Below are 25,350 nucleotides of genomic sequence, written 5' to 3'. Positions count from 1 at the left end.
AACTATTTTTAATTAATTTAACAATGTGTCGTCATAGCAAATTTTAAAAAAATTGTATCAAGATGGATCTAATCAAGTCATACAGATACTCCCAAATGGCAATGCAATAATAAATTACTCCTATAAACTGTTTCCACAACATTAGTTCAGGCAATGTTTTGAGGAAAGCATTTCCATGTCTTCACTATCTCTCTACGAATATAAAAAAAAGACATAATTAATCATTTACAATTCCAGTCAACTTTCCTGCATGTTAATGTAGTGCTATTATGAAAAATCTACAACTGTTTAATAGGAGAAATAGTTAGAAAGGACCAGAACAGACCAGGCACTACTGAATTTGAGTCCAACCTGCCATTGAGGGAGGGAAGTTAGATGGGGAGTCTGTTCTAGCTCTAAGAAGTCAGCAGCTGGTGAAATTGGTGACTTGAAAGACATCTGGTTGCAGGGGATGTACAACTTGGGAAGAAAACGGAGAAAAATAATTCTCAAGAAATAAGTATTTTAGAATAACTGATTTAATTATGGCTCAAAGAATGACATGAATGTTTACTTTTTACAGGCAAGCATAGGACCTGCCTACATTGGGAGTGCAATGCAGAACTCTCATCTTCCTACTCCGAGCCTCAATCCAAATCAAGGCATGCTACATACTGACATCTTCGTTCCCCACACCATCTAATATTATGTTCAGAATTAAATGGCATAAACAGCAGTGACTGTAATCCTGTGGTTGTTATTACGGTGCAACTGTCATCATTCACTGTTGTTATTTTGACAGTTATTTTTCATGTCTGCTCACGTATAGCTAAACAAGGAAATCTTCATTTGGAGTCAGTGATTTTTTACTTTTCAATAAACTGTACTACTGCGCTACTTTGCAGTGCATTCAACATTGGCATGGATGTTACTGTCATGTGCATGGCACCCACCGAAAGACCTCAGTGGATCTTACCCATCAGTCACGTTTGGAAAGCCCGCCTTGCTTTGCCAGGTAGTTCCATCGCTATGAGACAGCAGGACCTCAGACAATGTAATGGAGTGACATTGGCAGACCAGAACAAGTACTGTCCATAAAGTTCATATGAAATCTTTTCAAATACAGCAAAGTTCCAAGCTCAGCTTTTGCTGGCTATGAAAAATTAAATGTTTCTGAATGTTTCTGACATGGAGACATTCAAAATATATTAATTTATAAAATCTCCAGTACGCTCCAGATCTCCACATTAATAGCATAAATTTTCATATAGCTCAGCATTCAGGTAAAATTCTTGCATGCAATATATTAAAACATTGGACAATGGAAATTTCCAGCACCAGATCTTAAACTGAGGTGCTTGGGAACTGTAAGTCAGTTGAAGGTGATAAGTAAAAACAAAAATCTTGCTGGTATTGAATCTGAGAAACAAAGGGAAAATGTGGGAATAGTAGGAAAACACAATTTGTGGCATAGGCTGACAAAGATGGCCAACGTTTACCTTACAGAAGTTAAGATCTGTCCAAGTCCGGATATCAGACAGCTGACACCAGAGACTGTGCAAAGTGTGATAAGTGTTGGAAGTACAGCCAAATGTTATCAATGGAAGTTGGCACTTTGTCTGTAGATGATAAACAATCAGTTTGTCTGTTGGTTCAAAGGACGTGGATCATTGGGGATCCAATGGAAATGATGTACAGAATGAAGAGAAATCATTGCTAAGGACTACAATTGGTAATGAGAGAGTAGAAACAAAAAGATGCAAATTGGTTAGTGGAAGACAGATACTTTTTTCCTCACTTATTAATGTTGTGGGATGTGGGCATCTCTAGCAAGGTCAGCATTTATTACCTATCTCTTAAGGTTGGAGTGAGCCAACCTTTTGAGCTGTTACAGTTCTTGTGGCAAAGGTATTTTCAAGGTGCAGTAGGATGAAACTGCCAGTAATCTGATCAGAGATGAAGGATGTTGGCAGTCATTCCAAGTCAGGACTGTTTACAGGGAAATTTACAGGTAATGGTGTTCCCATATGCCTGCCATATTTGTTCTTCCATGTCACAGAGGTCAAAGATTCAAGAAGCCTTGATGCGTTGCTACAGTATATTTTGTAAATGGTACAAGTGGAAGCCACAGAACACCAGTGACGGAGGAAGTGAAATTTTAATATAGTTACTGGGTGCCAATTAATTGGAGGAAGATGATTTGATCAAAGGCTGCCAAGAGGATGAAGAGGGATTCCTCAACACAGTCACAGAAAATATTGTTCATGATTTTGGCATAAGTTTTTTTTTGCCATGAGGGAGCCAGAGGTAGATTGAAGGAATAATTAGTTATGGAAAAATGGGAGGGAGCTGAGAATGACAACACATTTGGCACAAAGGAAATATGATGAGAAAAGTTGGTGGCTACTGACATCAGAGTTACTGAAGGTGTGTTTTTCTGAAGAGTAGCTCATGATGGCAGTTCTGAAAGGGAAGAGCACAGTGGCTTGGGAACAGAATCAAGTACCATATCAACAATTGGTAACCATAGACAGATTAAGTTGGATGATCTGCAGAGTCTTAAGAAAGTGGTAAAGGACCGAATTGTAATTCTTTCAGATGAGATTAGAGAAGGGTGGAGGGGGGTGGGAGCATGAAGATAAATTATAGTGAGGCAAAGATTCAATGCATAGGAAGCATGTGAGATGGAGGAGTGGAAAAGGAATGGTGGCAAGGTATGAATGCTGGACACCCAGAACTGGTGGTTGGCTGACCTCCTCACTGTTTAATAAAAAATGTCAAAAGTTGGATGACTAAGGTCAGAAGTGGTGGGGGGGGGGGGTTGAATTCTTCCACTGCAGACTCCTTAGATTGTATTTTCTTTAAATTTTCTGATTACTTGAAATGCCCAAGTTTTTTTGTCCCAAAGCAGCCAAAAAAATTATTATAGGATATAAAAAATTGACAAACACATAATTAAAAAAAAGTCTTCATGGCAGGTCTCTTTATTCATGCGAAGTATTATTAAGGCCGGATTCCCAAACCAAATATGCACTTCACCCATCAGTGTTCTTCAATGTAAAACAATGACAAACATAATAAGGAAATAAGAGGTTATTTGAGGTATGAAGGATTCAAAGGGAATGCAAACTTGTTAACATGCTTGAAAATAAATTCTTTATTTCACAAAATCTAATAACTAACATCCAATAATCTACTTTATGGTTTATTGGAACTTTAAACCACCAAGGTGGAATATAAATGCAAACAGGAATTGAAATAGATGAGGCTATTAACATGCTCATTTATATTTGCTCTACAAGTAAAGCTTTAAAAAGAAATTATTGGGGCAGGTTTTTCATCCCATTGCCAGCACTTATGCCAGCCCTCACCCAAGTATAACAGTAGAACTCCTTACATCTATTTCCAACGTTGGTCTGAGCAAATAGCAACATCATGCCCCCTGCTGCCCCTGGTTGTGTTAGTTCCGATGCTGCTCTGGTGACTTTGCCAGAGGCTGAGCCTGTGCTGGATTCAATTTGGCACCAGTGCAGAAGTCCCCATTTCAAATCAATTGGATAAAATGCTGCTGTAAGGTTAAGCTGACTTTTTAAATTATTTATTTGCTAGTTTTAATGATTAAATTGATTTTTAATATGAATGTTCTAATAGCATTTGAGATGTACTTTTATTAATATTTAAAAAAATTAAACATCATTTGTTAACATGTCACAAGTTATTGAAGTTTGTAGCTATCCAAGATATTCACATTCAATGGCCCCAATCACAGTGACAACTTTGGTAATCTGCGAGCCTGGTGGGGTGGAGATTCACCAGCTGTCACAGTGGTTCTGTGAGTCCAGCCATTTGCCTATGCTGAGACAGCATATACGCAACACTTAATGCTGCAGTGCTGGGGAAATGGGCTTCCATTTGAAGAGTACATTGAGGACCAAGCTGGAGCAAACAGTGTGAAGCCTGGCCAGACAGACAGCAATTTTACACAATGGAGAATAAGCCAATGTGGGCAAGGTGCTTTATATATTTACCATATCAAAATCTAAACAACTTAAAATTTCAAGTATCAAATAGAACTCTTCAGAAGCCTGTTTTCAATGTAATCTCTCAGCAGGCATAAAGATGATAACTTAAATTTAAAAAGTTACTTTTTTTCTTCTATTCTTTTCAATACACATTTATCTGCTGTTGAATTTTTTTCCCACTGATATGAAACCCAGTGCTTGTTTTACTGTTTTTGAAGCTACATTAACTGGAATTGCCACTTCTAGTATGTATCTGCATGTTTAGAGCACGATTCTTCTGTCCCATTGAACTCAAGCAGAAAGTGACCTCTTTATTCTTCCTATCAAAGTAGACCACCTCAAGCTTATTTATAGAGAAATGCATTTTGCAATTACATGCATATTTTGCAGATGTATTGATACCTTTTTGTATTTTGCTGCTCCTTCGTCATTACATCTATTTTGTGGAAACCTTGGAAATGTAACACTGATTCCAACTACAAATGGTTAATTTAAGTTATGAACAGTAGCTGCAGTATAGATTCGTATGGAACACCAGTTTCCTTCCTTCACTGGTATTGAGGAATTGACCTCTCTATTCTTTTTTGGAGCAAGTTTCTTCCACTTGTCCCAATTTCACATGTTCTAACCTTACTCTGGAATCTACTATGTGGTAAGCTTTCACAGATTTTGAAATTCAAAATATATTTCATTGCATTTCCTTTGTGTTGTATGTTCTTTTCTGACCTTCGGTATTACCTCAACTGTATTACAACAATTGTTTCTAATGAATCTTGATATATATGCGATAATGCCTTAGCTATCTCTTCTCCAAATTTTTTTTAATACTTATGGATGCAGTCCATCCAGATGGATGGCTTCAACCCCTTTACATGTGATTAGCTCATCAACTATTTCCCAACTTCCTACTGTAGACATTAAACATTTTCTGTTTTCTTCTATCATACCTATCCTGTTTGTCATGCCGATAAATAATTAGGTAATGTAACCAAGCAATTTTTCTGTCTTTTTTAAAATTAATTTTAGACTAAATGTCTCACAGATGTTATTAGGAAATGACTCACATGGAACTTTGCCTAATCACCTTCTCTGATACAGGCATTTGAAGGTAAAGAACAGAAATCCATTAGTTTAACTGTAAGTTATTTTGGATTTTTTTTTAAATGAAGAAACCTGGTAGATCATTTTCTATTGACTCCCGCTGGTCACTGGAAATAACGTCTAACCAAGTTTTCACATGCTCACCAGAGCTTTTAAATAATGGACTGGATCTTCTGCATAAAAGCCAGCACCATAGCCTGGAACTGCTGGGTGTGTAACTGTAGAAGGGACTCCCAGGGAAAGGCAGAAGTGTTCTTAAATTTTGGGTGTGTTTTTAATGATTTTGAATGCCAATGTTGTATACTTCTACATACATTCGATTTTTTTTTTTACAGTTGCTAATCCTTGAGCAGAGGCTTAACTGGCTCACATAGCATTCTTGGAGGTGCTCCTTGTCAGTTTTGATGGGAAAGGACCTGCTCTGCACTGAGCCTCGTGCTGTGGTGGGAGCTGACTTCCTATCAGAAGACATTTCCAATGGGCTTGCTCAGGCAGGCATCTGCCAAGTTCAGATGGCTCATCAGTAGGCAGAAGATTCAGCCTAGTGTATATCTTGAACTGTAACAACAAATTTTCCTTGATAGTTTGGCCATCTCCTTCAAGTTAGAAGACTAATTCTTGCCATTGAAGTTATTCCTGTGTTTTTCACAATAAAATGGAATGGAAGTTCACCTGATCAAGTTTCAGTTTAGGTGCAATTTAGAGGTGACATTACCAAGGTGATATCATTATCTAGCTACCTCCACGGGCACTACTGATTGGCAGCTCATTTCATTCAATTTCTTTCTGTTCCTAATGCACCTCCTACTCTCCCTAATGTTATTGCCTTCAGTTACCCACATCTCTGCTACCATTTATGGATCTTTTACCATTCCACATTTAAGTCCTTAAAGCATCAAATTCAGCTGCCACTATGGAGAGTGTCTTTCAGAACCTCAATGTCCCAAAAACTTTACAAGTACTTTTAGAAGTTTATTCATTGTTGTAATGCAGGAATTGTGGTAGTCAACTTATCCATGCAAGTTCTTATAAAGAGCTATGTGTTGATAAATGTAAGGATTAACCTACACTAATTTGACCAAAACGTGCCTCTCTATTCTGTCCTCTGTATTCATTGTTTTGGCTTTCTGCACATATATTCTTTGTGTTAATTCCTACACATTGCCTTCCTGTGCTAAAGCACAGAATAATGTTTAACCAGGATGAGATTTTTTCCACAATAGTACATTGAAGCACAAGGACATCATGTCTAGTTAACCTAGTAAGAAGCCGTGGCTAAATGTGATATGTTGTCGAGTGAATTGACTGGGAACTAACAACAGAGGCGACCTCCACGTTACGGCTGTTCAGGTTACGGAAATTCACCCTTACAGATTTCACAGAAGTCCGAGATATGGAATAACATTTACACTAACCAAATTCACGTGGGGGTAAAAATAAATAAATAAATACAAACTGTAAGAACAAAACTAACAAATTTTCTCTATTTAATTTTTTTCAACTCACATTTCTTGATGCATGTGTAGATAACGTGGCAGTTTTCTAAGTGCAGTAGTTCCATTTTGCTGTCTAGCAGTTTCGACCCACCCTCCCCCTTCCAAGTGTTTTCCGCACTATTTACCCTCAAGATGTCTGAAACAGGGCCAGCAAGTTTAAGTGCAAGTTGTAAACCTAAACCTAGACTACTGTTATTTATTGTGAATTATATCATTTAACCATCTTACCTATATTTGACATGAGTTTAAAAAGTGTATGTGTCCACTCAAACTGAAGGCAGGGAAGTGATGAGCACCTGCAGTTACTTGTGTCTCCAAACACAGCTTCTCCCCACTTATGAGATTGCTTGTCAGTTTCCAAAGCAAATCTCTTAAGTACCCACCTGCTGTGAACCAGCAATTGTGGTACTCATGGTTACTGTTGAAAGAAAAACATCCGGTAGGAATGCATCTCCACTTATAATATGGCATTCAGTAAGAAATAGGGTTTTACGTTACAGAAAATCACAATATGGATGGGTTTCTCAGAGCGTAACCCCTCTGTAACGTAGAGGTCACCTGTATGTATCGAGGTAGGTGCAGAAAATGATTTCCTAGGACCAGCACTCAAGGTTGGGAGGACCTAGAAGGACCTTGTGTACATGGCCCCTTTCTCCTTAATTAGACAACCAAGCAAATTGAAGTTAATACAATAACAAATGATGTTGAGTGTTCGTGAGCCCTGAAAATAAGATGTATAATTGGGATAGTTGAGAGGAACAGATTCCTAGATGGAGAGAAAAAAAACTGCTGCACATGACAGAGACCAAACCGTTCCACCCAGCCAACTATCAGTCCAATCCAAGGCAGGTAAGCCATTTCACCTATCACAGGTTATATGTCCAACGTGACTGACAGTAATGATTGCCACTTTTTAATAAATCATTTGCCATTCAATACTTTGAGAAATTTATGATCCTTGGGAAAAATCTTATATAGCCAAGTAATTTGTTTTAGTAATGTAGATCAAGACATATTCATCAGCAGCTTTCCAAGTGGTCACCCTGAATTAGGCCTTCTGGAAGATTCTTTACACTAAAATCTCATCCTCACTCAGTTAGCCTGATGAATGCAATCACATTTAGCAACAACTCATCTCCTTCTGCTCACCCTTGACAATAAATGTTAATTCTTATCTCTCTTTTAACAAGTTAGGAGTGTGATGAAGTACTTTCCACTTGTCTGGATGAGTGCAACTTCAATAAAACTCAAGAAGCTCAAAACTATCCAGCCCACTTGATAGGTACTCCATCTAAACCCTAAACATTAACTATACTTGTAATATCATCAACAAAAAGCATTCTCTTATTCACCACAGAAACTTCACCAACAAATTCTGAAATCATACCTGTCATTAATAGGACAAGGGTAGCAGGAACATGGGAGTACCACCTTCCACAGGTTCCCCTTCACGTCACACAGCACCCTGACTTGTAAATATTTCACTATTCCTTCCCTATCACTGGGTCTAAACCCTGGAGCTCCCATGCTAGAATCACCATTGGAGTAAATTCACCAAAAGAAATTTAGTAGTTCAGGGAGTCCAGAAGTGTCATACAGCACAGCTTTTGGAACATGCAATTACAATACAATACTACAGCAGGGCCCATGATAATAGAGCTTCATGTCACAACACTGACAGCTTTTCAATAGCTTGGGTTTTTGCCATTATTCTGGCAACCACTGGTTTTTGATTCACAAAGGAGAGGGGCTTGTGGAGCATCAGTGTACCCCTTCACAGAGCTGAGTCAATAATCAGATAGTTGAGAGGGAAATGATCAGGTAGTTGAGAGCCTCATAGGAAAGATTCATGCTATCTTCTCCAAAGAATACAACCTGCCCATACTCAAAAACAAAAGATGCTGGAAAACTGAAATGAAAACATAAATTGCTGGATGCAAGGACATAACAATAGAAACAGAAGTGGTCATTTGCCACCTGTGGCTGCTCCACCATGATAAATCATGGTTGACCTTTTAATTCAGTGCTACTTTCCTGCGCCAGGCCTTTATCCCTTGATTCCCTTAATATCAAAACAATTTATCAATCTCTGTCTGTAATGCACTCAATGCCTGAGCTTCCATCACCACCCTAGGTAGGGCATTCCAAAGGTTCACTGTACTATGTGAAGAAATTTGTTCTCAGCTCTCCTTATTTTGAGACTGTAACCCCTGATTCTAGACACTCCAAGATAAGACACCGTTATTAGTCACGTGTACATCAAAGCACACAGTGAAATGCATCTTTTGCATAGAGTGTTCTGGGGGCAGCCCACAAGTGTTGTCACACTTCTGGTGCCAACATAGCATGCCCACAACTTCCTAGCCCATATGTCTTTGGAATGTGGGAGGAAACCAGAGCACCCGGAGGAAACCCCACGCAGACACGGGGAGAACGTACAAACTCCTTACAGACAGCGGCTGGAATTGAACCCAGGTTGCTGGCGCTGTAATAGCGTTACGCTAACCGCTATACTACTGTGCCTGCCCTACACTACCATGGTATCATCAACAAGGTGTCTACCCTCTCAGCCCTCATCAGTTTTTTGCTACATTTCAATAAAATCACCTCCTTTTATAAGTTCAAGAGAGTCTGCCTAATCTCTCCTCATACAACAAACTCAAGAATCAATCTGGTGAACTTTTGCTGCACTTCCTCTACTGCAAGTTTACCCTTTCTTTGAAAGGGAAAACAGACCTTCCTGATGAGATTTCACCAGGACCCAATATAATTGGAGCAAGATGCCCCAAGTGTTGTACTCAAATCTCCTGCAATGCATGCCAGCATACAGGTCCTCCCCAGGTTATGAGAGGGTTCTGTTCCTGAAAATTGTTCATAACCCAAACAATTTGCAAGTCGGAAATGCAGCCATCTGGCAAGATATTTAAATAAAAACATAAGCCAACCCAGAGCAATGTGTAGTTAAACCAAGATGTTTAATTCAACCAAGTTTCTCTGCAAGATTGGCTGTGAACTGAGTTTCCCGCAGGACAGAAGATGCCTGCATCCCCACAACAGCTGGCAAATCCATCCCGTCGGTCTCGCAAACGGTTGTTCGTATGTACGGGCTATACATAAGGCAGGCATTCATAACCTGGGGAGGACTTGTATTATATGTCTTCATAATTGCTTGCTGTACCTGGATGTCAATTTTCAGAGACACCAAGGTCCCTCTGAATACCAATACCTTTGAATCTCTCACCACTTTAAACAAATACATTGCCTTTCTGTTTTTTTATGCACAAGATTGTTCTACATTTTCCACATTATATTCCATCTCAAATGTCCTTCCCCATTCACTTAACTGTCTATATCTCTTTGAAGACCCTTGCATCCTCCATAAAGTTCACACTGCCATCTAGCTTTGGTTCTTAAACTACAGTATATTATGCTCAATCCCCATTCCCAGACCTCTGAGGTAGAATGTGAATAGCTGAAGCTAGAGCACCCACCTCTGAGGCATCTCACCAGTCGCAGCTTCCCGAACTGAAAATGACCTGAGTGTTCTTAGTCAGTTCAGTCCATTAACCGAACCTCAATCCAAGCAAGTACATTACTCAACTACAGTGTAATTTTGTTTAATAAGCTTCTGTCTGACGCATTATTGAAAGCTTTCTGCAAGTACAAAAGTAACATATAAATTTGTTCACTCTTCACCATTCTGCTAGGTACAGCCTAGCAGAGTTAGGAAGCAGAGTTAATGTTGTAGGTTGATGACACATTTTCTGAAATTGCAGATGTATGTCTCACACAGCAAAACACTTGAAATATGGAGAATAGCTCAAGGCTATGCTGCAGGAATCCACAGGATTAATTCAGGCATCAGGATCTTTGTTTAAGAATGGAGACACAAAAGTCCTAAGGGTCTCGACCCGAAATGTCAACTGTCCATTTCCCTTTATAGACGCTGCCCGACCTGCTGAGTTCCTCCAGTATTTTGTGTGTTGCTCTTGCTTAAGAACATCTAGGGGTTTTCAGGTTTTTATGTGGTTTGCATTGCATTGGTGCTGCCTTGTGCACAACTATGAGATAGATATGACAAGCAAGGCGTAGATGCTGCCCTCATTCCTTCAATGAAATTATCACCAGGAACCCACTCACATGTACTCTCTGCTGTTTGTCATCACAAACCAGCTGAATATTCAGGAATTGCTTCTTGTTATAACAAAAATTTTGCTCATTTCACTTCTGGCTCCTTTGTTAATACCTTAAATCTGTATTATCTGGTTACTGACTACTTGTCAATGGAAACAATTCTTTCTCATTTACTCCTGACTGCAGTCAACATCACCTCGGGCAGCCATCAAGCCAGCACTTGAGGAAGTAAGTGCTGTAATCAACAAGAATGAAGTGGCATTCCCGATGCCTATCACATCGTGGCGGGAGAATTTAATCAGGCCAGCTTGAAGAAGTCTCTGCCTAACTACTATCATCATATCACCTGCAATACTAGAGGACTCAACACACTCGACCTCTGCTGTACCACCATCAAGAATGCCAACCGCTCCATCCCTTGCCTGCACTTTGGTAAATCCGACCACCTGGCTGTACTTCTGCCTGCGTACAGACAGAGACCGAAGAGTGCGGCACTGGTGAAGAGGACTACAAAGAGCTACAGAGGCAGAGGAGTGAATTCGGGATTGCTACGAGTCTTTGGACTGGACCGTGTTCAAGGATTTGTGAGCGACCTAAATGAATATACCACAGTCGTCACAGACTTCATAAGAACATGAGTGGCCGAGCATGTACCCACAAAAACATTCCGAGTCTTCCCCAACCAGAAGCCCTGGTTGAACCAGGAGATTCGTAATCTGCTGAAGGCTAGATCTGTGACGTTTAGGGCTGGCAATCCAGAGTCATACAAGAAGTCTAAGTACGACCTCTGGAAGACCATTGCAAGCGTATAAAGGCAACTTTGGACTTAGTGGAGGCGTTAGTAGTGATCTTTAAAGAATCACTAGAGTCAGGAATGGTTCTGGTGGACTGGAAGATCGCAAATGTCATTCCACTCTTCAAGAAGGGAGGGAGGCAAAAGACAGGAAATTATAGGCCAGTAAGCCTGTCTTCAGCGGTTGGTAAGATGAGGTTGCAAGGTACTTGGAAGCTCATGATAAAATAGGCCGAAGTCAGTATGGCTTCCTTAAGGGGAGATCTTGCCTGGCAAATCTGTTTGAATTCTTTGAGGAAGTAACAGGCAGGATAGATAAAGGAGAGTCAGTGGATGTTGTTCACTTACATTTTCAGAAGGCATTGGACAAAGCGCTGCACATGAGGCTGCTAAGCAAGATAGGAGCCCATGGTATTACAGGAAAGGTACTAGCATAGATAGAGGATTAGCTGACTGGCAGAAGGCAAAGAGTGGGAATAAAGGGAGCCTTTTCTGGTTGGCTGCCGGTGACCGGTGGTGTTCTGCAGGGGTCGGTGTTGGGACCACAACTTTTCATGTTTTATGTTCATGATCTGGATGACAGAATTGATGGCTTTGTGGTCAAGTTTGCAGATGATACAAAGACAAGTGGAGGGGCAGGTAGTGTTGAGGAAGCACGGAGTCTGCAGAAGGACTTGGACAGGTTGGGAGAATGGGCAAAGAAGTGGCAGATGGAATACAGCATAGGGAAGTGTATGGTCATGCAGTTTGGCAGAAGGAATAAAGGTGTAGACTGTTTTCTAAATGGAGAGCAAATTCAGAAATTGGAGGTGCAAAGGGACTTGGGAGTCCTAGTGCAGGATTTCCCAAAGGTTAACTTGCAGGTTGAGTTGGTAGTAAGGAAAGCAAATGCAATGTAAGCATTCATTTCAAGAGGACAAGAACATAAGAGCAAGGATGTAATGCTGAGGCTTTATAAGGCATTGGTCAGAACACATTTGGAGTATTGTGAGCTGTTTTGGGCCCCATATCTAAGGAAGGATATGCTGGCATTGGAAAGGATCCATCAGAGGTTTCTGAGAATGATCCCAGGAATGAAACTGTCAACGTATGAAGAACGTTTGATGGCTCTGGGCCTGTACTCGCTGGAGTTCCGAATGATGAAATCTACCGAATATTGAAAGGCTTGGATAGAGTGGACATGGGGAGGATGTTTCCAGTAGCAGGAGAGTCTAGGACCAGAGGGTATAGCCTCAAGAATAGAAGGACGTCCCTTTAGAACAGAGATGAGGAGGAATTTCTTTAGCCAGAGGGTGGTGAATCTGTGGAATTCATTGCCACAGACAGCTGCGGAGGCCATGTCTTTGGGTATATTTAAAGCAGAGTTTGATAGGTTCTTGATTAGTAAGGGCATCAAAGATTATGGGGAGAAGGCAGGAGAATGAGGTTGAGAGGGAAAAATAAATCAGCCATGATTGAATGGCGGAGCAGACTCGAAGGACCAGATGACCTGATTCTGTTCCTACGTCTTAATGGTCTTAAACTACAATCACAGATGGACACTTGACAGTTGTGGCAGGGCTTGCACAATATAACTTCCTACAAGGTGAGATTGGGTAGCATAAGTGGCAACGGCCTATCACTCCTAGATAAGCTCAATGCCTTTTATGCACGGTTTGATAGGGAGAACTATGATACACCCACACGAGCTCCCACATCTCTGTAATCTTAGTCTCTGAGTCTGATGTCCGGGCATCCTTCCAGAGGGTGAATCCATGAAAGGTGTCTGGTCCAGGCAGTGTACCCAGCCGAGAACCAAAGATCTGTGTGGACCAATTGGCTGGAGTATTTACAGAAGCAAGAGGTTCTGCGGTCTGAGGTTCCCACCTGCTTTAAAAAAGGTATCTATTGTACAGGTGCCCAAGAAGAGCACGGTGACCTGCCTCAATGACTACCATCTGGTAGCGCTTACATCAACCGTAATGAAGTGCTTCGAGAGGTTGGTTATAGCGTGAATCAACTCTTGTCTCAGAGATGACCTGGATCTACTATTTGCCTACCGGCACAACAGCTCAAAAGCAGATGTGATTTCTCTGGCTCTTTACTCTGCACTGGACCATCTGGACAACAGGAGATCATACAGTACATCAAGCTGCTGTTCATCGACTACAGCTCTGTGTTCAACACAATCATCCCATCCAAACTCATCATCAAGCTTCAAGACCTGGGCCTCTGTACCTTTCTCTGCAACTGGATACTCGACTTTCTCATCGGCAGACCTCAGTTGGTGAGGATTGGTAACAATATCTCCTCCTCGCTGATCATCAACACAGGTGCACCTCAAGGCTGCATGCTTAGTTCCCTGCTCTACTTCCTATTCACACAGAACTGTGTGGCTAAGCACAGCTCCAATGCCATCTTCAAATTTGCTGATGACACTGCTGTTGTTGGATGAAACACAGGTGGTGATGAGTCAGCTTGCTGGAGCAATATAGGACACCTAGTTGAGCGGTGCCATAACAATAACCTCTTGCTCAACATCAGCAAAACTAAAGAGCTGATTGTTGACTTCAGGAAGGGGAAGCAGGGTTAATATATACCAGTCTACATTGGGGGATCGGTGGTGGAGAGAGTCAGCAGCTTTAAATTCCTGGGCTTTAACATATTGGATGACCTATCCTGGGTCCAGCGCATAGATACAATCGTAAAGAAAGTGGGCCAGCATCTTTACTTTCTTAGGGTCAGCTTGTCACCGAACACTCTAACAAACTTCTACAGATATACTGTTGGAAGTATTCTGACTGGTTACATCACGGTTTGGTACAGCAATTCGAATGCGCAGGAATGTAAGAAGCTGCAGAGAGTAGTGGACTCTGCCCAATACATCACAGGCACATCCCTCCCCACCATCAATAGTATGTACAGGAGGCGCTGCCTCAAGAAGGCAACATCCATCACAATGATCCCCACCAGCCGGACCATGCCGTCTTTTCACAGCTACCATTGGGCAGGAGGTACAGAAGTCCGAAGTCCCACACCAACAGGTTCAAGAACAGCTACTTCCCTTCAACCATTCAGTTCTTGAACCAACCAGCAAAACCCTAATCACCACTACAGTTTAGCAACACTATGACCACTCTGATCACTTTGCACTAAAATGGACATTTTTTTGTTTTAATTGTGTTTTGTTTCTTGTAAAAATTGCGTATAATTTTTTTTCTTGTAACTGCTGCTTATATGATGCTATGTCCCTGTGATGCTGCTGCAAGTAAGCTTTTCATTGCACCTTTGTATACATGTACTTGTGCACATGACAATAAACTTGACTTTAACCACGACTCTATCAAAACCCTTCATGATTTTGTATTCGTCACTGCACACAAATCTGGTGATCCTGACCTGTACTAGAAATCGAGATATGACCTTCGGAAAGCTATCAGGAATGCCAAGAGGCAATACCGACTCAGAATAGAGTCCCAGACCAGCCATCAGTTACGGCAGGGCTTACGTGCCATAACAGGCTACAAGATGAAGGTGGGCTGCATAGTTTACAACAGCACATCCCTTCCTGATCAGCTTAACGCATTCTATCCGCATTTTGAACAGAAGGGAAGTGGATTGTCACCACCCACCCTGACAGCCTCCAATGCAACTGAACCTACGGTCACCGTCGAGGTCGTAAGATCAGCCTTCTGGAGAGTGAACACGAGTAAAGCACCTGGCCCAGATGGTGTCCCTGGCTGTGTGCTCAGATCTTGTGCTGATCAGCTGGCGGGGGTATTTGCAGACATATTTAACCTCTCCCTGCTTCAATCTCAGGTTCCCACCTGTTTTAAGAAGACCACTATCATCCCAGTACCGAAGAAAAGCAAGGTAACATGCCTCAATGACTACCAACCAGTGGCTCTGACATCCACCATCATGAAGTGCTTTGAGAGGCTGGTCATGGCACGCATCAACTCAAGCTTCCCAGACAATCTTGACCCACTGCAATTCGCCTATCGCCGAAACAGGTCTACGGCGGACGCCATCTCCCTGGCCCTACACTCAGCTTTGGAGCATCTGTACAGTAAAGACACCTACCTACGTTAGACTATTGTTTATTAACTACAGCTCTGCCTTCAATACTATAATGCCAAGCAAACTCATCACCAAACTCTGAGACCTAGGACTCAACACCTCCCTCTGTAACTGGATCCTTGACTTTCTGACCAACAGACCGCAATCCGTGAAGATAGGCAGCAACACCTCCAGCACGATTATTCTCAACACTGGTGCCCCACAAGGCTGCGTCCTCAGCCCTCTACTCTACTCCCTATACACTCATGACTGTGCGGCCAGATTCTGCTCTGACTCCATCTACAAGTTTGCAGATGATACCACTGTTGTAGGCCGTATCTCAATCAACGATGAGTCGGGGTACAGGAAGGAGATAGAGAGCTTAGTGGCATGGTGTCATGACAACAATCTTCCCCTCAATGTCAACAAATCAAAAGGGCTGGTCATTGACTTCAGGAAAGGGGGCGGTGTACATGCACCTGTCTACATCAACGGTGCTGAGGTTGAGAGGGTTGAGAGCTTCAAGTTCCTGGGAGTGAACATCACCAATAGCCTGTCCTGGTCAAATCACGTAGATGCCACCACCAAGAAAGCTCACCAGCACCTCTACTTCCTCAGGAGGCTAAAGAACTTTGGTATGTCCCCTTTGACACTCACCAACTTTTATCAATGCACCATAGAAAGCATCCTATCTGGAAGCATCACAGCTTGGTACGGCAACTGCTCTGCCCAGGACCGCAAGAAACTGCAGACAGTTGTGGACATAGCCCAGTGCGTCATGGAAACCAGCCTCCCCTCCTTGGACTCTGTCTTTTGCCTCTCGCTGCCTTAGCGAAGCAGCCAGCATAATCAAAGACCCCACCCACCCGGGACATTCTCTTTTCTCTTCTCTTCCATCGGATAGAAGATACAGAAGCCTGAGGGCACGTACCACTAGGTTCAAGGACAGCTTCTACCCCACTGTGATAAGACTATTGAACAGTTCCCTTATACGATGAGATGGACTCATAATCTACCTTGTTGTGACCTTGCACCTTATTGCACTGCACTTTCTCTGTAGCTATGACACTTTACTCTGTACTGTTATTGTTTTTACCTGTACTACCTCAATGCACTCTGTACTAACAACTCAATGTAACTGTGCTGTGTAGTGAATTGACCTGTACAATCGGTATGCAAGACAAGTTTTTCACTGTACCTCGGTACAAGTGACAATAATAAACCAATACAATCTCCTTAAACTTCACTGTTCCAATGCGAACAATCCCAGCTTCTCCAGTCTTGCCATCCCTCATCCCTGCTACCATTTTAGAAAATTGATTCTCTGGCCTCTCCAAGGGCTTGGCATCCTTCCCAATATGCTCAGATATGGATGTAGATCTTCAGCTGATGCCTAAGTAATGTTTAAATATGTTTAGCATAACATCTTTGACTTTCAACTTCATGCTTGTATTTATAAAGGGTTCCTCATGCTTTTTAATAACCATCTTAAATTGCACTGCTACCTTTCTGTACTTCTGCACACAGCTCTTTGTTTACTCATCCCCTTTGAAGTGCTATCTCTTGGCTTATATTGCAGGTTCTCCTCCATCCTTCCAAATCGAAAACAGCAACATTTTACTTCAAGTAAATCAGTCTGCCCATTTCACCATCTGAAAAATATATAGTGCACTATAGCCAAATGTGCTGATGATAAAAAAGACAGATGTGTGAGCAAGTCATGAGCATGCAAAGAGCTTGCAAAAGGATATGGATAGGTTAAGTGAGTAGGCAAGAAGTTGGCAGATGGAGTATAATGTGGGAAAATATTAAGTTATCCATTTTGGAAGGGGAAATAAAACAGCAAATTATTATATAAATGGAGTGAGACTACAAAATATGGTGGTACCTAGGAATCGGAGGATCATAGTAAGCTAGCACGCAGATTCAGCAAATAATTAGGAAGACTCATGGAATGTTGGCCTTTATTACAAGGGTAATGGAACATAAAAGTACGGGGGTTTTGATGCAACTTTGCAGGTTATTATTGAGACTGTATCTTGGAAAGTTATGGTCCCTATATTTATTGAAGGATATACTTGCATTGGAGCAGTGCAGAGAAGGTTCACTAGGTTTATTCCTGGGATCAAGGGTTGATATACAGGCTTATATTCAATGAAGTTTTAAAATAGAGTGGCAGGTTTATTGAAACATATAAGATTCTGAGGTGGATGCTGAGAGGATGTTTCTCCTCATAGGTGTATCTAGAACTATGCTGCATAATTTCAGAATAAGGGTTTGCCCATTTAATCTGGTGATCAAGAGGAATTTTCTCAGAAGACTGTGGTCCTTTACAATTTGTTTTTACTCCTGTGGAGTCAGAGTTGTTGGAGATAGAGATAAACAGACATTTGAACTACAAAGGAGCCAAGAGGTAAGGGTAAAGAGCGGGACAGTGATATCGAGGTAATGATTGAATCAGCCTTGACCTTACTGAATTGGTGAAGCTGGCTGAAGGGGCCAATTAGCCTATTCCTGGTCCTGTTTCTAATGTTCTTATGTAACTCTTAGGAGATGCCATTGTGTATATCTCTCTTATCAGCAAATCTACATTCCATCTTCTGCCCAATAGCAATTTTGTATCCATCCACTGCTTCTTTCATCTAATTGACTTCAAGTTTTGCTTACACAATGTGAAACTTTATGAAATATTTTGGGAAGTCCATGCATGCACCAAGTCAAGCATTCTCATCAACCAGTAAATGGTGTAGACAGGGAAAAGAAGTTGCAAAGGACATTGATGGATTCAGTAACTGGGTAAAACTGTCACAAAACAAGGTCATTGTGGGATGTTGTGGACTTTGGCCATAAGACAGATCGATCTGAGTAGTTCCGAAACAGTTAGTTTAGAGAACAAATCAAGAGACACCATTTTCTCAGGTGACGGATTTCAAAGAGGCCTTAAAATTAGAGTAAGGCCATTCAACGGTAATATCAGGAAATGTGTCTTCACATAAAGAGTAGCAACAATCTGAAACTCTTCCCCCAACATACTGGTTAAGCCAAGTCACATGAAAATTTCCAAAATGAGATTTGATCAGCTTTTCTTGGGCAAGGTTATGAAGGGTTACAGAACTCAGGATGCAAGATAAAATGGAGAGTAGAACAGACTCAATGGCAAAATGATCTACTCCTTTTCTGTACTCCCTGCACACTAGTCCTGCAGAAAAAAAAAATCTGGAAGCATAATTTTTCATATATATGCAGTTTGTATCATGTGGCAACAGTAGAATACAGAATCAAAGATATGAACAGATTTCCAAGGTCAAACAGCAATTAAATACAACAGGAAATAAATGTGCCATATGTTAACTGAAATAAGGATTAGCTCAATGGAAAGGAAGCTCATTAGTGTCTAGGATCCAAGATTTGGCAAAGGAAAGGCGGGGAGTGGGTGGGGGGAGTGAGATGGAAGCACTCTGATGGTTAAATGAATTACAGAAAGAGCTCTTACGAGCTGCAGCTTATATTTTTAAAATTTCTGACATTCCATATATCCAAAGTATATTTGGTTTGATTTTAAATCAGCTAAGGCAGCAATGTAAGAACATGCTAATTATTATTTTTTATTTATACAAATGTATAGATTAAGGGACAATTGTTGTGCCCATTCGAGCCAAGAAGTAGCTTTCTATCCCAATCCACTTCTAAACTTTGTCCATGGTCTTGAAACTTAAAGGACATCAAGTGCTACCCAAAGTACTTTTCTTTAATGTAGCAGAAATAGAAGGGGCCAAAAGCGTAATGAAATGCACCTAATCTTGAGGATGCAATCTTATCGATGTTAAGATAGTAAACGTTGCTGCTTAGGTTAAGTTAGAGTCATTCCTGATAGGCTACATACATTGAGCATAAAATTCTCAATAGGTGCCACCAATTTGCAAAGTCTGATATTGAATGAGAAAAGGCTATATAACATTGCCATATCAGATGTGCATTGCATGGTTCAGCAAACAAAATAAAGTAAAATATTTTTGACATATTAACGGAATCCATTGAAATGCAATCAGTCTACATCAAGGCAGGATTCAATCTATTTTCTTCTTGTTGATCCACACATTGTGATGTATAGTAGGCTTTAAAGCAAACTACTTGATGACAGCCAAAAAGATTAAATGCTTCCTTGCTTTCCTGTTCTATTTAAAGTTGGAATGTGTGTGTATGTTTTACCTGAATTCTTCTCCAGCAGATGTTGCTTCTTTTTTTGTCTCTCCTGTTTTTCTTTCTCTGCCTTCTCTCTGGCCAGCCTGACACGCCTCAGCTTTTCTTCTGCTTCTCGCTGCCTCATGTTTTCTTTAACAGCTTGCTTTAATAAAACAAAGGCAAAAGAATTGTTAAAGAAAAAAATAATTCAAAGTGTGCCAAAGATAAAATGAGGAAGAGTGATTAGAATAACATGTTTTACGGTTTCATTTAAGTGGCCATAAGCAGCTGTCTTAACTACTGCTCTTAGTTTTCAAGATACTGACGGGAAAATAGTTTTGAATTTGATTACTTCTTGAAGGCAGGCATTATTTTATGCTCAAGTAAATACAATGGTGTAACCTACTCTTCTCGAACCTTTTGAAATATATTCTTACTGGTCTTTTAGCAATATATAATTAGAATTGATGGCAAATTAAAAAGTGAAAATTAATCTGATAAATCTCTTTGGTAATAACATTGAAGTGTTATATTGGCAAAGCAAACATGCACTAATTAGTTTGTATGATCTTAACATTCCTCTACTTATTTAATTAATGTAGCATAACAAAAAATTTAATCACAAAACTTCCAGCAAGCTAAATTTGAAATGTTTGTTTCTTCACTTTCAAAGTGTTTCATCATAAGAACATACCAAAAACATGGATTTGAAGTTACTGATCTCATTAAAAACCTCCTCTACTGTGACCTTCTTTGGATTGACAACAAAATAGTGCATCAAATCATGGTACAGCTTCTCCATGTTTTTGTGCATGTTGGCCAGTTTATGGTACTCTTCACGGGCATAACTGGCAAAACTGTGATATACTGTTAAGGAAATGCAGAGCTGCTGTGCAAAGAGTAAACATGAGAAATAAACCAAATTATATGCTTGCATTTTTCATAAGTTTCATTTCACCCAGAATTGTTTCTTTCATTAATTTTTATTCGATTAAAAGAAAACAAAACTACTAAATTAATAGCATTGATACTATAAGACTAGGCTAAGAATACTTTCATATCTTGTAGGTTGAATGCTAGGTTTTAATAGCAGTGCTCACTCTTAATGACCTCTCACTCTTCCTCTTCTTCCTGTCAAATGTTCTGCACATTCCACATTGTGTCCTTTAGCCCAGCATCAATGAAGCAGGAAAGCAAAAGGATCCGAGATGAATGGCAGCAAAACTACCTGTTGACCTCTATTGTACCCCCCAATGCAATTGCATTCCTATATATTGTTGCATCTCCTACCTTCCACCTTGCTCTCATACAATGTTTGCTTACAGTGCCAGATTTGTGTTCCACTACTTTGAAGCATTTTGACCCACAAAATATGGACACCAGAGTCTCAAAGGATTCCTGCAACACCTGCATCTTTCAACCCTTCCAGGTGAACAGGCATTTGCTATTTGACATCTAGCTGTGAGGTGAACAGTGATGGAACCTATGATCAAGAAATATTGAACCATTTATACGCACTGCAAGGAAAACAGGTGTCTGACAAGCTCGGAAACTCTCAATGATAGCTTGAGCAACCAATGAGAACCTGCAATCATGGATCATCACCGGACATGAAGCAGTCTGAGGTTCCCACACAGTGCAAGAATTGCAAGCTACAAGGAAGATTCCTCCCTCCAATATAATTATGACTGGAAAAAAAAACACCTCAAACAGAAAATAATTACTTACATTATTAATATTAACTTGCTATTTTTCTATTCAGCGGAACAAACTAATCAAAGATTTCATGGGGAGCAAACACGAAGAATGCCTCTGTCACAGAAAACTCCAATCAAAAAATCTGCTGAGAAAGGGCCATAAGGTAAAAAACTGTTTTTCTAAGTGGTTTAACAGTAAATTTTGAGTTCACAAATGTGCAATGAAATAATAAGTTTGTTGAATCCCGTTCTATGAAGGTTGTAAAGTGGAAGAAGTGTAGTCACAGAAATCTTCCATTGACTGGTGGGCTGCTGATTACCAGCCCTAGAACCACATTGTTTCTTCCACTATGGTCCTGAGATAGTCTTCAAAGTCAAGGTCAAATTCAAGTTTATTGTCAAATGTGCAAGTACATGTATGCACAGTTTATTGTCATATGCGCAAGTACATGTATACACAGATACAATGAAAAACTTACTTGCAGCAGCATCACGGGCATATAACGTCAGATAAATAGCATTCACAAGTAAAACATAAATTATACAAGATTTTTACAAGAAAGAACACAACTAGAAAAAAAAACTCGAAGTCCATTGTAGTGCAAAGTGATCAAAGTGGTCATAGTGTTGCTGTACTAAGGTAGTGATTAGGGTTGTGCAAGTTGGTTCGAGAACCAAATGGTTGAAGGGAAGTAACTGTTCTTGAACCTGGTGGTGTAGGACTTCAGACTTCAGCTGTGAGAAGATGGCATGGCCCAGATGGGGGGGATCTTTGATCATAGAAGATGATGCAACCAATCATGATACTTTCAAAGTACATCTGTAGAAGTTTCTTAGCATATTTGGTAACATGCCAGAAGTCCTGAATCTTCTAAGAAAGTGAAGACACTGACACGTCTGCCTTGTGATTGCATCTATGTGCTGGACCCGGACAGGTCATCTGATATATTAACACCCAGGAATTTAATGCTGCTGACTCTCTCCACCGCCGATCCCCCAATGTAAACTGGTGCATGTTCGCCCTCCTTCCCCTTCCTTAAGTAAACAATCAGCTCTTTAGTTTTGCTGATGTTGAGCAAGAGGTTGTTGTTGCGGCACCACTCAACCAGGTCTCCTATCTCGCTCCGGTACACTGACTCATCACTGCATGTGATTCGTCCAACAACAGTGGTGTCATCGGCAAATTTGTATACAGCATTGGAGCTGTGCTTAGCCACACAGTCATATGTGTGTAAGGAGTAGAGCGGGGGGCTAAGCACACAGCCTTGAGGTGTACCCATGTTGATGGTCAGCGAAGAGAAGACGCTGTTAGCAGTCCTCAGTGACTGAGGTTTGCCGATGAGGAAGTCGAGGATCCAGTTGCAGAGGGAGGTGCAGATGCCCAGGTCTTGAAGCTTGATGATAAGTTGAATGGGATGATTGTGTTGGACGCCAAGTTGTAGTTGATGAACAGTAGCCTGACGTCCGTGTTCCTGCTGTCCAAATGGTCCAGACTAGATTGAAGAGCCAGAGGAATTGCATCTGCTGTTGACCTGTTGTGGCGGTAGGGAAATTGAAGAATTTGCCTATGGTCGGCTGAGAAGCTGGTTTCCCCATCCATTGTTGTAGCCCAGTACAGCACAGGGCCTCTCCAAGCATAAGTGGCCAGCCCTGAAAGGTTTGAACAGCCAGGGAGATCTCACCTCCCCCTCCCAGCTCACCAGCTGTCAAATGCAATAATTTTTTATAATATGGGAAATACTAAATAATAAAAAAACTAAAATTAAAGTTAATATATTTTTAAAATTTAAAACAACAAATAAAAATACTTTCAGACACATAACAACAATGAATTGCACTTAAACTAACCATTCACCTGGCAGCTGTTTCTTCCCATAGATTTCAATAGGCCTTTTTACCTATGCCATGTCTAATCTGGTATGGGTCCAGTGAATAAACTTTCCAAGCCAAGAGCTGGCAAATCTAAGGAAGGTTTCAATCGCTCATTGGATTCTACTGGCACATTGCAGGTGTCACAGGTCCAGCAGTTAACTAGAGCATCAGACTGCACTGCTTGCGAGTCCTGAACTACTGCCCAGTTTAGTGCATAAAAGCTGACAGATCCAAATGGATCAGCCAGCTTTTAAGTCGAAAATGTGCAAGGCCTGTAAATGTAAAATAATGTACAATTTTAAAATTTGACATTAAGACTGGGATTAAATTGTTTTTTTTAAAAGAGCACCACCAAGATTAAATATTATGAGGTTAAATATTATGATGTTAAATATTATGAGCACATAAATTTCATGTACAGTAGAACTACCATAATGGTATGAATGGCACACTGCTAATAAAACATTCATTCCGTGTTGGAAGAAATAAAACAGTTCAACAGTGTCAATGGTGAACCACAAACCTCTGAATTAGTGGGGCCCACATTCCAATTCTACCTCCACTTGCAATCTATTTTTCCAATGATCTCTGGGCAAAATTCATTAGATATTACCTGAATTGTTAAATACAATCTCCTTAAGTAGCAGAGGGGCACCTTGTATATATGTATGCTGTATGGCAGATATTAATTATAGTGTTGAAGGTGGTTGTTCACAAAAAATATCTTCCCTTGTCAGTAGCACTGGGTTCGGAAGCTGCAGTTTATCTTCAAAAGAAAAGAAAAACTGGTGGGAAATATAAGACAGTATCATCAGGAATAGATGAAGCAAATAATATAAGCTAATCAACACTTATACTGATTGCTTTCGAAAAAGATGTGACTATAAGATGTCCTTCTGCAAGGAAAACTCCAGAATATCCTACAAAGATATCTTGTAACATCAAGAGGAAAGAGCCCAAATGAGAATGAACCAATAGATAAAAGACAGAAGACTAAATAATGTGATGTCAAGTTTTATATGATGGTGGCTACAATTCAGAGACAATGCTAAATTTTTATCACTCTCTTTTCAAACAATGCTATTTTGATTCTTTAATGTTTGGATAGCAAGTAAATTAGCTTAAAATATTTCTCCATTGCTTCAACACTTGCAGGGGAGCAGCAGGAATATCGCTTTGAGGATGACGCACCTACGATCAAATTCTTTGCAGGAAACACATACTTGCAAATGGTTCTGAATGATAGGGGGTTTAAAATCATATCAAAGTACTGTCGATGTGCTTATTGGTGTTATAATTTGAGATTTTTTTTACAAGTATACAAGGGGAAAGATTTTTCTGCAAACTTTTGGCATTGCAGGACTCCAGGATAGAAATATATTGCTAGTTGCTTCCATTAGATATGCAACATAGCTTCAACTGTGCATGGTACATTGCTTCCAAAATTTGCTTCCATGATAATGGACTACATGGCATATTTAGCATATGCAAGCAAGAATGAATTTCTTCTCTCTGGTCTTCAAAAGAAGAACAACTAAATTAAAAAAAAATCACCTTTTATAACCTAACATAACCATGTTTATTTTGATAGTTAATTCATTAGCTTTAGGTGATCTGAACAATAAGGTTTTACAGTGTGTTACTGAAGTATGTGGTTAATAAAAAAAGATCAGATAAATCACTGCATGCTTTTTTCCCCACAATTATCTGCTGTATCATATAGCCATTGGCTTTCAGCAGTGGGAGTATCCTAAATGAAATGAAATGAAATGAATTTTTAAGAGCTGATAATGAATCAGGACTTAATTAAAATAATGAGTTATAGAATTTTAAGAGCTTCTTAATATTTAAGTATGCAAATCCATTTAAAATACATAAATGCAGGTGTTGCTTCATTACACATGACAATGTGAGGAAATATTGGTCTAAATCTATCTAAACTTTTATTTTCCAATATATATACACAATATAGATTATATATAGATTCTTGCTTTGTACTCTGTTGTTTCCCTTTCAATAATTTTCCAGTCTAATGA

The 25,350-nt window shown here is 40.2% G+C and overlaps 1 protein-coding gene across 1 annotated transcript in view; it reads right to left on the bottom strand.

Moving 5' to 3' along the window:
• The window catches only part of LOC127575822 (protein diaphanous homolog 3-like), a 421,273-nt gene that overhangs the window by 102,680 nt on the left and 293,243 nt on the right, over positions 1 to 25,350 (bottom strand). Inside the window, exons 24-25 of the mRNA XM_052025958.1 lie at positions 20,440 to 20,605; positions 19,773 to 19,908 (exon numbers count right to left, since the gene is read on the bottom strand). Coding sequence (XP_051881918.1) covers positions 19,773 to 19,908; positions 20,440 to 20,605 — 302 coding nt within the window. The remainder of the gene's footprint in view (positions 1 to 19,772; positions 19,909 to 20,439; positions 20,606 to 25,350) is intronic.

The sequence above is a fragment of the Pristis pectinata genome, chromosome 11 (genome assembly GCF_009764475.1).
Source record: "Pristis pectinata isolate sPriPec2 chromosome 11, sPriPec2.1.pri, whole genome shotgun sequence".
In the NCBI taxonomy this organism is placed as follows: Eukaryota; Metazoa; Chordata; class Chondrichthyes; order Rhinopristiformes; family Pristidae; genus Pristis; species Pristis pectinata.
Note: the sequence above shows the minus strand (reverse complement) of the source record. Positions and strands in the feature narration are given on the sequence as shown.